This window comes from Engraulis encrasicolus, unplaced genomic scaffold (genome assembly GCF_034702125.1).
Source record: "Engraulis encrasicolus isolate BLACKSEA-1 unplaced genomic scaffold, IST_EnEncr_1.0 scaffold_32_np1212, whole genome shotgun sequence".
Taxonomy (NCBI): domain Eukaryota; kingdom Metazoa; phylum Chordata; class Actinopteri; order Clupeiformes; family Engraulidae; genus Engraulis; species Engraulis encrasicolus.
The window spans coordinates 1,147,363-1,162,160 of NW_026945621.1; the positions used below are offsets into that span (position 1 = coordinate 1,147,363).

Below are 14,798 nucleotides of genomic sequence, written 5' to 3' on the forward strand. Positions count from 1 at the left end.
AATTGCATATTGCACTAGCAAAAGCAGAGTGCGAAGGTTCAATTAACAGGGTAAGAGCGCAGTTTTGCTCAAAATATTGTGCACACGCACACACTGTTACAGGCATGGGTGGCGTATCAAAAAGAGAAATTATTGGTGCATACACCAAGAAGGATGAACCAGGTCCAACAGTATTAACAGTGGACGCAAGAGGAAGCTGTCTGAAAGGGATGTTTGGGTGCTAACCTGAACTGTATCCAGAAAACATAAAACCACATCTGTCCAAATTCTAGTAGAATTAATGTGCTCATCCTGTTTCCAAAAGAATGGTCCCTCAGGACTTCCAGGTGGTCAATATTCACGACCGGTCTCCCAAACATCCCTTTCTTAATAACAATGATCATAATAATAGTAGTAGGAATTAGACCAACACTTTGAACATATTTAATTAGGCTATACCTGAACAATTAAAAGCCAAACAAGTGTGTGGATTTGACCTACATATAGAGGACGTGCCTTCCTATATGCCCACGTTATATTTCCACCTGAGAGTGCTGGCCAGAGGAGAGGGGATGAAAGGAGAGGAGAGGAGAGGAGAGGAGAGGAGAATAGGGGAGGAGAGAAGAGAAGAGAAGGGAGAGGAGAGGAGGAGAGAGAAGAGGGTGAAAACGAGCAGGCCAGCAGCACGGATGACTTCCACAGCACACGCTGCCAACTTCCAATACTATACCTGTCCAGTAGGGGGCAGCAGTACTCCATGAATAGAACACATCACTCCTTCCAGGAAGTCCCGAGCACCAGTGAAAACGAAACTTAAGAGTTAAGGGTGTTGCCCGCAGAACTTCTGCTGGAAGGAATTAACTCAACTATCATCGATTACTGGAGAAAATGGCAGAAGCTGTGGCAGGTAACAAGGACATATTCGAGTGTCCTATTTGCTTGGATCTTCTGAAGGATCCTGTGACTCTTACCTGTGGACACAGTTACTGTTTGCGCTGTATTGAAGACTGCTGGGATAAGGGAGATGGCAGGGGCGTTTACGGCTGCCCCAAATGCAGACAGACTTTCACCCCAAGACCCGACTTAAAGAAGAATATTATTATTGCTGAGCTTGTGGATCAAATGAGGAAGAGCAGAAGACAAACTGCAGCTGCTGTTGAATGTGTTGCTGGACCTGGAGATGTGGCCTGTGACGTCTGCAGTGGTAGAAAACTCAAAGCTGTCAAGTCCTGTCTGGAGTGTTTGGTATCGTACTGTGACACGCATTTGAAAGTCCATAATGAACTTAATCCAGGTAGAAATCATACCATGGTCCATGCCACTGGCCAGCTACAGGAGAGGATCTGTCCCCGTCATAATAAGGTTTTTGAAATATTCTGCCGCACCGACCAGAGTTGCATCTGCTATCTGTGTATGGTGGACGATCATAAAGGCCACGACACAATCGCAGCCACGGCAGAGTGGAGTCATAAAAAGGTAACATGTGACCTTGCAGTATTTTTTAGTATTTATGGATAGATTATTTATATATTATACAGTATATCACGAAAGTGAATACACTCCTCACAGTTTTGCAGATTTTTGAGTATATCTTTTCATAGGAAAGCATTACAGAAATGCAACTTTGACAAAGCCAACATAGCCCCTTCTCTACCGGATTTTAATCTGGGGTGTACTCACTTTTGTGAGTACATGTTCAAACATTAATGGCTGTATTTTTTTTTTTCTGAGTGAACAAGAAATTTAAGCGGTTAAATATGTTGTTAAAAGGTCACTAATCATTGTGTCAAAGTTACATTTCTGTAATGCTTTCCTATGAAAAGATATACTCAAACATCTGCAAAACTGTGAGGGGTGTATTCACTTTCGTGATATACTGTATATATCAGTTTTGCTAAGTTTGATGTAGCATGTTGAATACAGATGGACTTGTTTTTTCCTTATTGAGGTAGAGTGTTTCTCAGATAAAAGGTCCAATGTCTCTCATTCTGTTAATCATTTACAGGTCACTTGATGGCCTATACACCATGTGATTTACAGGTTCATTCAGAGCCAGCATGTTTAATGTTCATTATAGCATCATTATAGGTAATATAGTTTTTCAACATGTAAATTGTTTCCAAAATAATGTCAGGCTAAACAGTGCCTTTTGAATTCTGCCATCTTAGGAAGTTAGGATCATCCATGTCCTTTTCAGAGCAATTTTAGGTCTGTGAGGAATTTATGCAGTTTCATCATATCAGTCACACTATCTGGCCCCATAGAACATCTCACTAAACAGGACTTAGATTACAAAGAAGACTTACAATACATTCACATTATGTTTAAAACGATGGGTATCAGCTAAGGATCGGCATTTTTGCCAATATCTGATATGCCAATATTGACCAATTATCAATTTTCGATTCCGATATCGGCATACTGATGTCAATATATGTGGGTTATTTTTCTTCAAGATAATTTTGGGTAACATCACATATCTCCTGTTGTGGAATTAACACGACATGCTTAATTAATTATTGTGATGCCCTACTGGATGTATTCTGGAATGTATTACATACCTTTTTGCAGTATAGACTTGTTTCAACTCAATATTATGAAATTTGATATTGTTTGACAGCAATATTGATATCACAATATAAATCTGATATATTGTGCAGCCCTTACAATATATTTTTTACATTATGTTTATAAAGAAAGATGAATATCAGCAGATCACTACACTTGCATGTACAGCTGGATGTTCCAAGTGAAGTGTTTCTCATCATGTCTGTTTGCCGCTTTGATACCTGATGTTGCAGGAGGGGTTGGGGAAGAGCCAGACGAGATGCGACCAGATAATCCAGTCGAAGGAGAAGGAGCTGCAGGAGCTGAGGAAGGCTGTGGAGACTCTCAAGGTGAGAAGACGATCTGCAGCAGGTTTCTGTCTTTGCAGTGAGATAGTAGTTATGATGAGCTGTGACACAAGCATGGAACTAATGCTGTTTGCCAAAGTCTCTGATGTTACCAATTTACCCCGCTCACAATCATACATGGACATTGCTAATGTTGTTGCCAATCACACATGGACACATGGACATTGCTAATGTTACCAATTTGCCCACTCACAATCACATTAGGATTAAGGCCCAACATACTGTATGTTTACTGTATGACCTATATTACATACGAAACCGCACACACTTTACTCAGAATGCCTGTGTCCTAAAAACTCTAGCATTTTGCATTTTGCACTAGCATTGTATTTGCATATGGTTATATTTTGGTCTATAAACTTTAAGTGATGTGATATATTGTCTAGGGGCCTAGGGGGCTAGCTCTTAGAATTCTGACTAGTGCTCGGACTTCGGAATGCAGGGGACCTATGGAGTTGATGTATGTGGCAAAAGTTTCTGAGAATGGAGGTAGTATAAGAACTGGAGAGAGTGAATAAGTCCCGCCTCCAGTCATTTCAATGAGAAATGCTAGGCTAGTGAATTGCCAAAATTGAACGAATTTTTCAGCTTCAAAGATGGAGCCGTTTCCGCCGCCAGTTCAGCCAATTACGTGCTACGTTAATGACTGATTTACGATTGACCAGAAAGATATATGGAAGACGGACATTGGATGTATGGAGGTGCTCAACCACACACCTGTATAGGTATGTTTGCCCAACACTAAACTCGCGCACCCACCAATTGCGTCCACCCTCTTGAAGGGAAGTGGTGGCGGAATTGCGACGAGGAAGTCTCTTGCTAATCGGCGAAGCTAATCAGCCAAATCCTGACCCCCTGTTTCTGAGCTCCGGAGAAACCAGGAACTTCACCCACTTTGTCGGGAAGCAATCAACTTTGAGCAGCTACAACGGCCCTGGGTAGAGGCATGTTCAAGGCAGTGGCGCGGTTTAAGCGGAGACAATAGGCTCTTTCGTGACAAAGCAGTAAGATTTTTGCTAGGCAGTGGGCATGCGCACTTTTCCAGTTTGATGCAAAAAACTGGCAAAGTGCGCATGCCCACTGCCTAGCAAAAATTATACTGCTTTGTCACGAACGAGCCTATTCTAATGGGCCTCAGAAAATGTTCGGTTAAACTTCAGCACAGGCTTTTCTGGCCTCAACCAGTAGCAAGCCGAGGGAGGCGGGTTAATCAGGTCGTTTGGGAAACGTTATTGGTTATCTTCTTGGTCAGACCTGAATCGCGGTACGCGGTACGTGCCAACAGGGTTCTCATTCATATTTTTCTCCATTTTTCGACTACCACGACCTCAACATGGAAGTTCGGAAAATCACCCCTCGCAGTTGTGTCAATATTGCATGACACACACTCATCTGTATACGTTGTGTCAATATTGCACTGTACACTACGCACATATCTGCATACCCAGTTGTGTCAATATTGTTCACTACACACGCATCTGTATACCCAGTTGTGTCAATATTGCACTGTACACTACGCACATATCTGCATACCCAGTTGTGTCAATATTGTTCACTACACACGCATCTGCATACCCAGTTGTGTCAATATTGCACAATACACTACGCATACATCTGCATACCGTTGTGTCAATATTGCACGATACACTACGCACACATCTGCATACCTTATGTCAGGTGCAAAATTGACATGAAATACGCATGGCGGCAATGCACACACGTGTTCAGCAGCAAGCATATCCCAGGCCCAAGTTTCAGTTTAAAGCAGGGCTCGGGAGCCTATGTCTCGAGGGCCGTTTACGGTTCTTGAGGCCGTTTTATCCAGCCCTTAATATAATTTTAATGTTATGCAGCTTCACATGAAATGACGGGTTTTGTGAAGGAATCCTAGAAATTACATTTTTAATACATTTAAGTTATGTAAAATGCCTAAAGTGCAGGGGGAAATCCTGGTTTGTGTTCATAATACATTAGAGGAATTTGAAGTGGCCCTTCGAATGAAAAAGGTCAATTAAGCAATATGACCCGAGTGGGAGGGATGATGTGCACTGACATCCTCCCTGGTGTGGTTCGGCCATAGGCACGAAGCCGAAGGCTTGGTATTTTGGCCAACAAAATACCAAATAACAAAATAAGTCATGTTTTTTAGTTACCTTCATCACACTTTTTTACCTGCTCCGCTAAGCAAAGTAGTTCCGAATTGATTGTAGGTTATGGTTGCTATGCAATGACGAGCTGACAGCGCCAGCGCGCAGCGTTCCATGAAACGGTGTGCTTTGTGCATTTCTGTGTGGACTGCGACTGGGCTTCGCTTACTAAAATGATGCATGATAAATGAAAACACTGTGCAACTTCAACATTTTAGTTAGATGCCTACTTTTATAAGCCTTTTGGCCGACATTGATTTTCACATTTTTGTGGACCGCAAACTTGCTGATAGCTGCGTAAAGACACACCTCCCTCGCTTTCCCCTCTCCAATCCCGCATCCCGTTTTCCCTCCCAATAAACTAAAAGGTAACTCATTCCAGTTCCAAGCGGCCATCATTTTAAATTGCAATGACACCCGGTATCTTGCTTCCAGATGCCCACTTTGTAGCATAAGCTACTATTAATTGATTGCACGTGGTGGACGACAAGCTTGTTGATATAGTCTATTTTTAAGGGCATCTTTTCCTCGTCCTTCCCTCTCCCGCAGCGCAAATGAAATCCGATTATAGCGGTTCTCATTCACTGCAGGAGATTTAGGCTAAATAGCCTTGCTGTCTCTGTGTAAAAAAGTGTCCGTTGTCCCGCATATCTCCCGTTTGATCTTCCGTGTATGAATAGATAGGTCTATTTAAATTAGACTACATAGATTGCATTCAAAAGACTACGAAATAGCAGCTGCAGAGGTGTGCCAACTGTCCAGACAACTGCACTAGAATCATTACATTACATTACATTGCATTTGGCAGACGCTTTATAACCAAAGCGACTTTCAGAAGAGGATATAATCTCAAGCCAACATCACAAGCAAACAAAGTGCACCATCAGATAACTTCTTTCCTCTTTGCCAGAATCCAGCTACTAACTGGGATACGCCCGCGTCTCTGTCATGCGGGCGTGTGTGCGCCCAACTTAGTCCAGCATAGAACAATGGAATAGAATGATGGCGAGTTCAAACTACACGGCCCTGGTTACATTCACTTTCTCCGCAGTAGACTATGAGATAGAATGATGGCGAGTTCAAAATGCGCGGCCCTGGTTACATTCTATCCACGGCGGAGTGATTATTAGGTGTGATGAGTCTCCAGGGATGATGTCCACTAGGGTGCATCAAAAAAACACTTTTTCAGCCTATTGATCTGTCTGGGTGATAAAAGTGTTCCACTGCATGTACAAATAACACATGCAAAATATTTTTGCAATCCATGGTGGTTTACAGGTCCAACGGAATATGAGCTGATATGAAGGACTTGTGGATTAACTGCGTCAGTCTTTGCCAATTCAACGAAACCCTCCCACCTAATAACTTGGACTGTTTTTGTGATTTTGTTGAAATATTTTAACCTAAATATTTAAATGAAATAAAACCACTTTGACATATGTAAAATAACAGATTCCTAATTAACTATAATCATCAGTACCCCCCAAAATAATAGATATAGGTATTTCCGAGAAACTGGGAAATTCACACACTGACACACAGGCTAAGCAAAAGGAAAAAAATCATGCAAATTGGTTTAAGAATGGCAATGCACCAATCAAGTAGTCAATATGGCATTTGATACCACGGCTTCAAATACTGGCCATCTGAGCGCAGCCTGCATAGCCATACAGCTTTCACTGGGACGACCACTGCTGTGGTCTGGGTGCCGCCATCACATTGGCGAGGTGCTACTCAGTCAAATATTTAATGACCTCAGACTGGAGGTGTCCCGCTCACCAGAGGTTGCACTGTTCTCTCGTCTGAGGGATAATTGGCACCTATTGCCACATGATGACAGTGCAATTTGGAGCAATTTGCATGTTAGGTTGCCAATGATAGTTCCACAAGCTTCATCAGCCCCCTTTGTATATGCAGGCACATCAAGCAACTTCAGCTGTGTATTATCTCCAACAACAACTGTCAGGCGCTCTTCCTTCTGGCGCACATTGTCAAGTGTCTGCGTCAACTTGCTGTCCCAGTGCAGGGTGCACAAGGCAGGTGGTATCCACTGCTCATGGCATTCCTCACTGATGGTCTTCAGCACTTTACGGCGTGATCGATCTGCTGTGGCATAGGATGTGGAAACTTTTGACAAATCACCACCTGACTCTGAGATCAGGCCACGTGTGAAAGCAGCTTGCTGCATAGGAGTCATCTTCAACCTTGTAGCCAGTGACACAAGATTTGGCCGGCTGAGGATGTCTGGTGGAATCAAGACTGTGGTGCCAGACCTGCTTTGTGTCCTGTAGACACCAGAGTAAAGTCCTTTCAGAAATTACTTGTGAGAGTTGCAAGTAAGAATTCAAAGTCCCTCCATGGCTGAAGATCAGCTCAACAGTTATTCACCATGCCTAACAAACTCAGAGTCAAACACTCTGATTTTCATGAGGCCTTTATTTATTACAACATCATTCTATCCAAAACTGAAGATTTTTTTCCTTTTGCTTAGCCTGTGTGTCAGTGTGTGAATTTCCCAGTTTCTCGGAAATACTTATATCTATTATTTTGGGGGGTACTGATGATTATAGTTAATTAGGAATCTGTTATTTTACATATGTCAAAGTGGTTTTATTTCATTTAAATATTTAGGTTAAAATATTTCAACAAAATCACAAAAACAGTCCAAGTTAGGTGGGAGGGTTTCGTTGAATTGGCAAAGACTGACGCAGTTAATCCACAGTTCCTTCATATCAGCTCATATTCCGTTGGACCTGTAAACCACTATGGATTGCAAAAATATTTTGCATGTGTTATTTGTACATGCAGTGGAACACTTTTATCACCCAGACAGATCAATAGGCTGAAAAAAGCATTTTTTGATGCACCCTAATGTGCACCTAAACATCATCCTCCTTACCGACACGGAGAATGCCAGTAGAACGCGTCTCATTCAATCAGATATCGCAAAATAAATTGACCAAATCTAACTATGGTACGAATGTTAATGTCACCACGGCTCATGTGTGTGTGTGTGTGTGTGTGTGTGTGTGCGTGTGTGCGTGTGTGTGTGTGTGTGTGTCCTATCAGTCTGGTGCACAGACAGCAGTGGAGGAGAGTCAGAGGATGTTTACTGAGATGATCCGCTCCATTGAGCGAAGGTGCTCTGAGGTGACAGAGCTGATCAGAGCTCAGGAGAAGGCTGAGGTGAGTCGAGCTGAAGGACTCCTGAAGCGACTGGAGCAGGAGATTGCTGAGCTGAAGAGGACAGATGCTGAGATGAAGCAGCTTTCACTGACACAGGATCCCATCCATTTCCTCAAGGTAGGCAACATGTTAGGCTCCAACATTTAGGGCATTCAAACCGCGACTAAACACAGTGTCGATAAAGCCCTGTCTATGTAATGCTGATCAAGGGCTCATATCGGTAGGTCTACCTCACCCTAGTGTGCGTGTGTGTGTGTGTGTGTGTGTGTGTGTGTGTGTGTGTGTGTGTGTGTGTGTGTGTGTGTGTGTGTGTGTGTGTGTGTGTGTGTGTGTGTGTGTGTGTGTGTGTGTGTGTGTGTGTGTGTTTCTCTGTGCAGAACATTGTGTCCATCACTGGGAGGCCTTACAGCACAATTTCAACCAGCGTGACCGTCAGCCAAGGCTTCTCCTTGGAGCCCCTGAAGAAATCTGTGTCTGCACTAAAGATGCAGCTGGAGAAGAAAATGAATTCAGTCTTCAAGCAGGAAATAGTCAAGATATCTGCAGCAGGTTTGGCTAACAGAATGCAGCAGACATCTTCAATTAGCTTTTTAAAGTGAGAACTGTCTTAAGTTATGTCTAACGTTTTATTCTTATTATTTTGAAGCCATCACACATGTCCAGATCATCCAGAGCATACAGTGTGAGTATTCAACACACACACACACACACGAGCGCGCGCACACACGCACACGCGCACACACACACACACACACACACACACACACACACACACACATTTGCAAATGATCGCATACAATTATTTTACTATTTAAGATGGAAATGAAACTGAAACATTAGAAACTGAAATTAGGATAGACTACATACTTGAAATAAAAATATCACTTGAAATGAACAGGCAACAGGCACCTTCAAAAGACAGCGTGTGTCTGTGGGGAAAGCCACTCCTTCACTCTCTATCACGTCCACTAAATCTCTCTCCCTCATCTGTAGGCGTCATTGACGGTATTCAGTAAAGGTACTCTGGCTCTTCATAGCAATTACAACTTTCAAAACAATAACATTGAAATGTTTATGCTGACGACATGAGGTTGTCATGTGCAAATCACAAACATCAGGTAAACGTTATGGGAGGATGAAGAACTCTGACTAAATATTATGGTGTTCGTGCTCTTATTTTGTATGTGATGTTTTCTGTCTCAGTGTCTGATGGCCAGGCTCTTATTTTGTAATGTGATGTTTTCTGTCTCAGTGTCTGATGGCCAGGCTCTTATTTTGTAATGTGATGTTTTCTGTCTCAGTGTCTGATGGCCAGGCTCTTATTTTGTAATGTGATGTTTTCTGTCTCAGTGTCTGATGGCCAGGCTCTTATTGCTGAACCAGTGACCAGAGAGGACTTCTTAAAGTGTGAGTTGGTCACACCCACCCCCACTCAACCCCCCCCCCCCCCTCCTCTCTTTCACACAGACAGACAGACACACACACACACACACACACACACTCAACCCCCCCTCTCATTTGCAAACACACACATACACACACACACACACACACACACACACACACACACACACACACACACACACACACACACACACACACACACACAGACACACACACACACACACACACACACACACACACACACACACACACACACACACACACACACACACACACACATCTAACAGAAGTGAAAACTTGTTTCTGTCCTGTCTTCTCCATCAGATTCCTGCCACTTCACTCTGGATCCAAACACAGCAAACATATACCTCCATCTGTCTGAGGGGAACAGGAGGGTGGAGATGAGACGTGAGGTCCAGTCATATCCTGATCATCCAGACAGATTTGATTATTATCATCAGGTGCTGTGTAGAGAGGGTGTGTCTGCACGCTGCTACTGGGAGGTTGAGAGGAGTGGAGATGTTCGTATAGCAGTGTCATATAAAAGCATCAGCAGGAAAGGAGTGGGTAATGAGTGTGTGTTTGGACGTAATGATCAGTCCTGGAGTCTGCTCCTCACCAGCTCCAGCTCCTCTTTCTGGCACAATAATGAAGTGACTGTACTCCCTCTAGTGGCCAGCTCCAGAATAGGAGTGTATGTGGATCACAGGGCAGGAACTCTGGCCTTCTACAGCATCTCTGGAGACACAATGACCCTCCTGCACAGAGTCCACACCACATTCACACACACACTCTACCCTGGGTTTTGGTTAGATAGTGGATCATCAGTGAAGCTGTTGTGAGGCCCCTACAGGTAAATGCTGCTCCTGTGGGTCATTCAACACACACACACACACACACACACACACACACACACACACACACACACACACACACACACACACACACACACACACACACACACACACACACACACACACAAACAAACAAACAAAAGTAACAAAACAAAGTATCTGGGACATATAATTACAGTGCAGATGAGTGATGATGATGATGATATCTACAGGCAGCGCCGCATGTTATACGCACAAGCTAACATGCTGGTAAGGAAGTTTCACTGGTGCACTGATAGTGTTACAATTAGCCTGTTCAAGGCATACTGCACCCCTCTGTATACTGCCCCCTATGGGCTAAGTATAGAAAGGGTAGTGTACAGAAACTTCACGTTGCATATAATGATGGGCTGCGCATTCTGCTTAAGAAGCCCAGGTGGTGCAGTGCTAGTGAACTGTTTTGTGGTCAAGGGGTCATCACAGTCCATGCATTGTTGAGGAATTTAATGTATGAATTTATTTGCAGGTTTGTTGGTTGGTTCATGTAATGAAGTTATTATGCTGCTGTCTAATCCTGTGCTCAGTGCTGTGAGATACCACTCATACTTGTGGAAACACTGGTAAAGTGTCTTTTGTAAGTGTGTCTCTGTCCGTTTTATATGTATTGTACTGTGTTATTTGTTTATTGAAAATTGACCTCTCACACACACACACACACGCGCGCATGCACGCACGCGCACGCACACACACACACACACACACACACACACACACACACACACACACACACACACACACACACACACACACACACACACACACACACACACACACACACACACACACACACACACACACACACACACAGCATGGTGTATCAGTCCTGGTGTCTGTGCCTCTCCAGCTCCAGCTCCATTTACTGTGACAATTGTAATGTAATTTGGTGTACTATTGAGCCATTCAGAATCGATGTCCTCATGAATGCGTGCGCATCGTTGACTCAAACACACCAGAGATGTTTTAAGGGTATTACGAGAGACTCCACTCTTCTGGGTGGTACTGCACTCTAGGGCTGCCAACGGCGGAGTGCAGACTCCGTTAAGATTGAATGGGCTGCACTCTTTCGACAGCGGCCACTGGGGGAACTGCAGCAATGGGTAAAATAGGGAGTGGGGAGGCTGTGGGCCTTTCTCAAAACCTAGGACAGTGTCCTTCCACGTGTATCAGTCTAATGAGTCATGCCCAGTGATTGGATACTCTTTGGTGAACTCTACTGAATATCCAATCACAGAATATCGAATCACTGGGTGTGACTAATGAGGCTGATACACTTGGAAGGAGACTGTCCGTGGTTTTGAGAAGTATGTAAAACCGGCTATGAACACACACAGATGAAGAGACGGCGCAGGCCCTAAAGAGAGAAAATCTGCCGTTCTGAAGCGTGTGTCTGTTGATAAAAAATAGAGATTCCGAAAAGTACACTTGTTATGCTATTTTGAGAGGGAAGAGGCTGTTCCAGCAGCATAGGAGATGTTTGTTGTTACAAGACATTAAACTACTGACTGGACTGATGACATCGCCAGGAATGCCCGTGTCTGTGGTGCCCACTGCATATCTGAAGTTAGCGTGACCATCCGTTATCTTTAAGTTTATCTGTCAAGTTTCTGTACAAATGAACAGTGCATGATTGATTCTGATACAACGATTCGCACGCAGCCAAATTACGTCATATCTGTTTACAAACTCTGAAGGGGTCAATAATAAACAGACTGAACTCCCTCTAGTGGCCAGCTCCTGAATAGGAGTGTATGTGGATCACAGGGCAGGGACTCGCCTCCTAGCTGTCATTATCAAAGTCATCATTGTAAAGTTCTTGAATGAATGACCAGGAGAAGAAATGCTTTACTTCATTCTCAAAACCCTGTTACAGATTCTGCTTTGCGCCTTCTGGTTTCCTTTTCTATCTGTCTTCCGCTTCCCCCCTTTCTAACTTGAACTTGAACTTAAACTTGCACCACCTTGTGGCTAGAATTAACAATGAACATAACACTGTGAATCATGAACATTACAATCATGAATATCGGAACAGATATACTGTATACTGAGCCCTTTAAATGATATGTGAGAGTTTAAAAAAAAGTGTTAGAAAAAGTGTTTCTCGTGCGCACCAGAAACGTTTGCATGTGCACCATAAGCTATAGTTTCTGGTGGACTCGAGAAACCCTTTTGTTTTGTTTTTTTGGTCTCATGTCATTTTAAGGGCTCCGTAGATATACTGTACACATGCATAGTGAAAGTTGAATTTATTCTTCCATCATTACATATCATTGTGTTATATTTGGCAGGGGGGTAGATGAGGATGACCTAGAGGGTGGTGGTGCTTTGTCACTTCTGTAATGGGTATCAAGCATGAATGGTACACTGTGTAATATTTCTTGTTGTTTATTTCCAGTATTCATGCTTCGTTATTCACAAATGTTACCTTTTTCATGAAAACTTACCATCACAGTCACATTCTAGGTATTCATGATTATTCATTATGACTGGAAAATTGCAATTATCATACTACATGAAAGGGGGGGATCTTCTCCATTGTCAATCATTTTGAATGTCTACATTTACATTTTTAGCTGCTAAAAGTACTTATATACTTGTACTCATACTTATACAGTAAATGTTAGTTCATTATATAGTATATTCCTGAAAAGATCAAGTTTGGCAGTAGACAGCAGAGTTTCAATGAGAAGCATACTCGGGCCACCATCCTACACAGTGCACCTTTAATGGACATAACTATGCAAAATAATATGATTATGGAAACTGGCAATGTTCAACCCCCTTTAGCAGTGTATTGTATTGCTGTTGTTGTTGATGTTGTAATTATAATTTTTCAACACCCTTTAGAAGTGTAATCTAGCTTCATTTCCCCTCTGATTGTGAAGTGTGAATTTAAAGGGTGGGATGGTGGGGTGCCATTTTGAATTTAAAGGGTGGGATGGTGGGGTGCCATTTTGAATTTAAAGGATGGTGCCATTTTGATTTTGCCATTTTGTTTTTGTAACTGGTGTCAAAGATGAAAGTACATCATGAAATCATAATAAATTATATGAAGAGTATAGTTGAAGCCAAAGAGACTTTTTTTAATTGTGAAGAATGAATTTAAAATCAGTCTGTTGGTCATCGTGATTACAGTACACAGTGTTTCAAATCACACACAGTAAACATCTACATGTATTGGATACATCTATGTACATGTATTTGAAAATAAAGTCTGCACACCAAGCTCCAATTTCTCTTAATTCTCTTAATTTTTATTTATTTTTTATTCTTTACTGAAAATGAAGATTGATGCACCACATATCAAATCATAATCACATGTATGTAACATTGGGGCACTAATCAAATTCAAAGAAATATTTAGGGCTTTCATGCCTTCATTTAGGATAGGGCAGTGAGAGGGAGAGGATGTGAGTGGGGAGAGAGAGAGGAAGGATCAGCAAAGAAGAGTCGGTAGGCCTGTAGGGAATTTATTTGTCTTGGAGTAGTGGAGTGGCCCACTGTTAAAGCCACAATAGGCCACTTTAGGGCATTTATGATTTGTCTTGGAGTGGTGTTTTACTTGATGTGCCCCGCTGTTAAAGCCACGGTAGGCCACTTTAGGGCATTTATGACTTGTCTTTGGTGTAGGGGTCTTGGTGTTTTACTTGATGTGCCCCGCTGTTAAAGCCACGGTAGACCTGTAGGGAATTTATGACTTGTCTTGGAGTGGTGTTTTACTTGATGTTCCTCATTTTGCTTTTGTAACTGATGTCAAATATGGATTAGTTGCACCTGCCTGAGTGACTGTTTGGGGAGGCCTATTGGGTACCGCAATAGTCAACTCTACAGGAAATAAAAGCATGGGTTAATTTCTCCATTAAACTTTTTAGATACAAAATCTTTAATCTTTGCTTTGTCCCTGAGGTGAGAAAAAGCTGTTTTATTTAGTGATGTGAGCATTGAAACAGAGATTACTGTGCATCATCACACCAAGGTTTTGACACAAGACTTAATTTTTTTTTTAAAGGATTATAAGTAAGCATATTAGCTACAGTTGTACGAGGTCCCAGGTGAACCATGAGTTTGGGGGTCCCTGGATGGAAAACCACTAGTAAGTAAGTAAGTAAGAAGGTTTAATTTAGTATGTTTAATTTACTGCGTATACAGTAGCAAATTTAAACAGCAAACACTGACTAAAGTGCTGTACAGTCAAACTGAAAAGACTAAAAGTATTGTGTGTAGGTTGTTACTTCAGTCTTGCACTCCTCGCGCTGACTTAGGGAAAACAGGTTTTT

At 42.5% G+C, this 14,798-nt stretch overlaps 1 protein-coding gene across 1 annotated transcript; it reads left to right on the top strand.

The window, feature by feature from the left end:
• The first annotated feature begins 867 nt into the window (after positions 1 to 867).
• LOC134443463 (tripartite motif-containing protein 16-like) lies at positions 868 to 10,567 on the top strand. The gene is made up of 6 exons (XM_063193240.1): positions 868 to 1,455; positions 2,781 to 2,876; positions 8,111 to 8,344; positions 8,605 to 8,772; positions 9,610 to 9,634; positions 9,956 to 10,567. Exons 1-6 carry the CDS (start codon positions 868 to 870, stop codon positions 10,471 to 10,473), a joined length of 1,629 nt encoding a protein of 542 aa, XP_063049310.1. The 3' UTR covers positions 10,474 to 10,567.
• The last annotated feature ends 4,231 nt before the right edge of the window (positions 10,568 to 14,798 follow it).

Coding starts and splice junctions, on each gene's coding strand:
- LOC134443463 (XM_063193240.1), top strand. CDS start 868: ATGGCAGAAGCTGTGGCAGGTAACAAGGACATATTCGAGTGTCCTATT. Junction 8,345..8,604: donor ATCCCATCCATTTCCTCAAG/GTAGGCAACATG, acceptor TTCTCTGTGCAG/AACATTGTGTCCATCACTGG. Junction 8,773..9,609: donor AAATAGTCAAGATATCTGCA/GCAGGTTTGGCT, acceptor ATTGCTGAACCA/GTGACCAGAGAGGACTTCTT.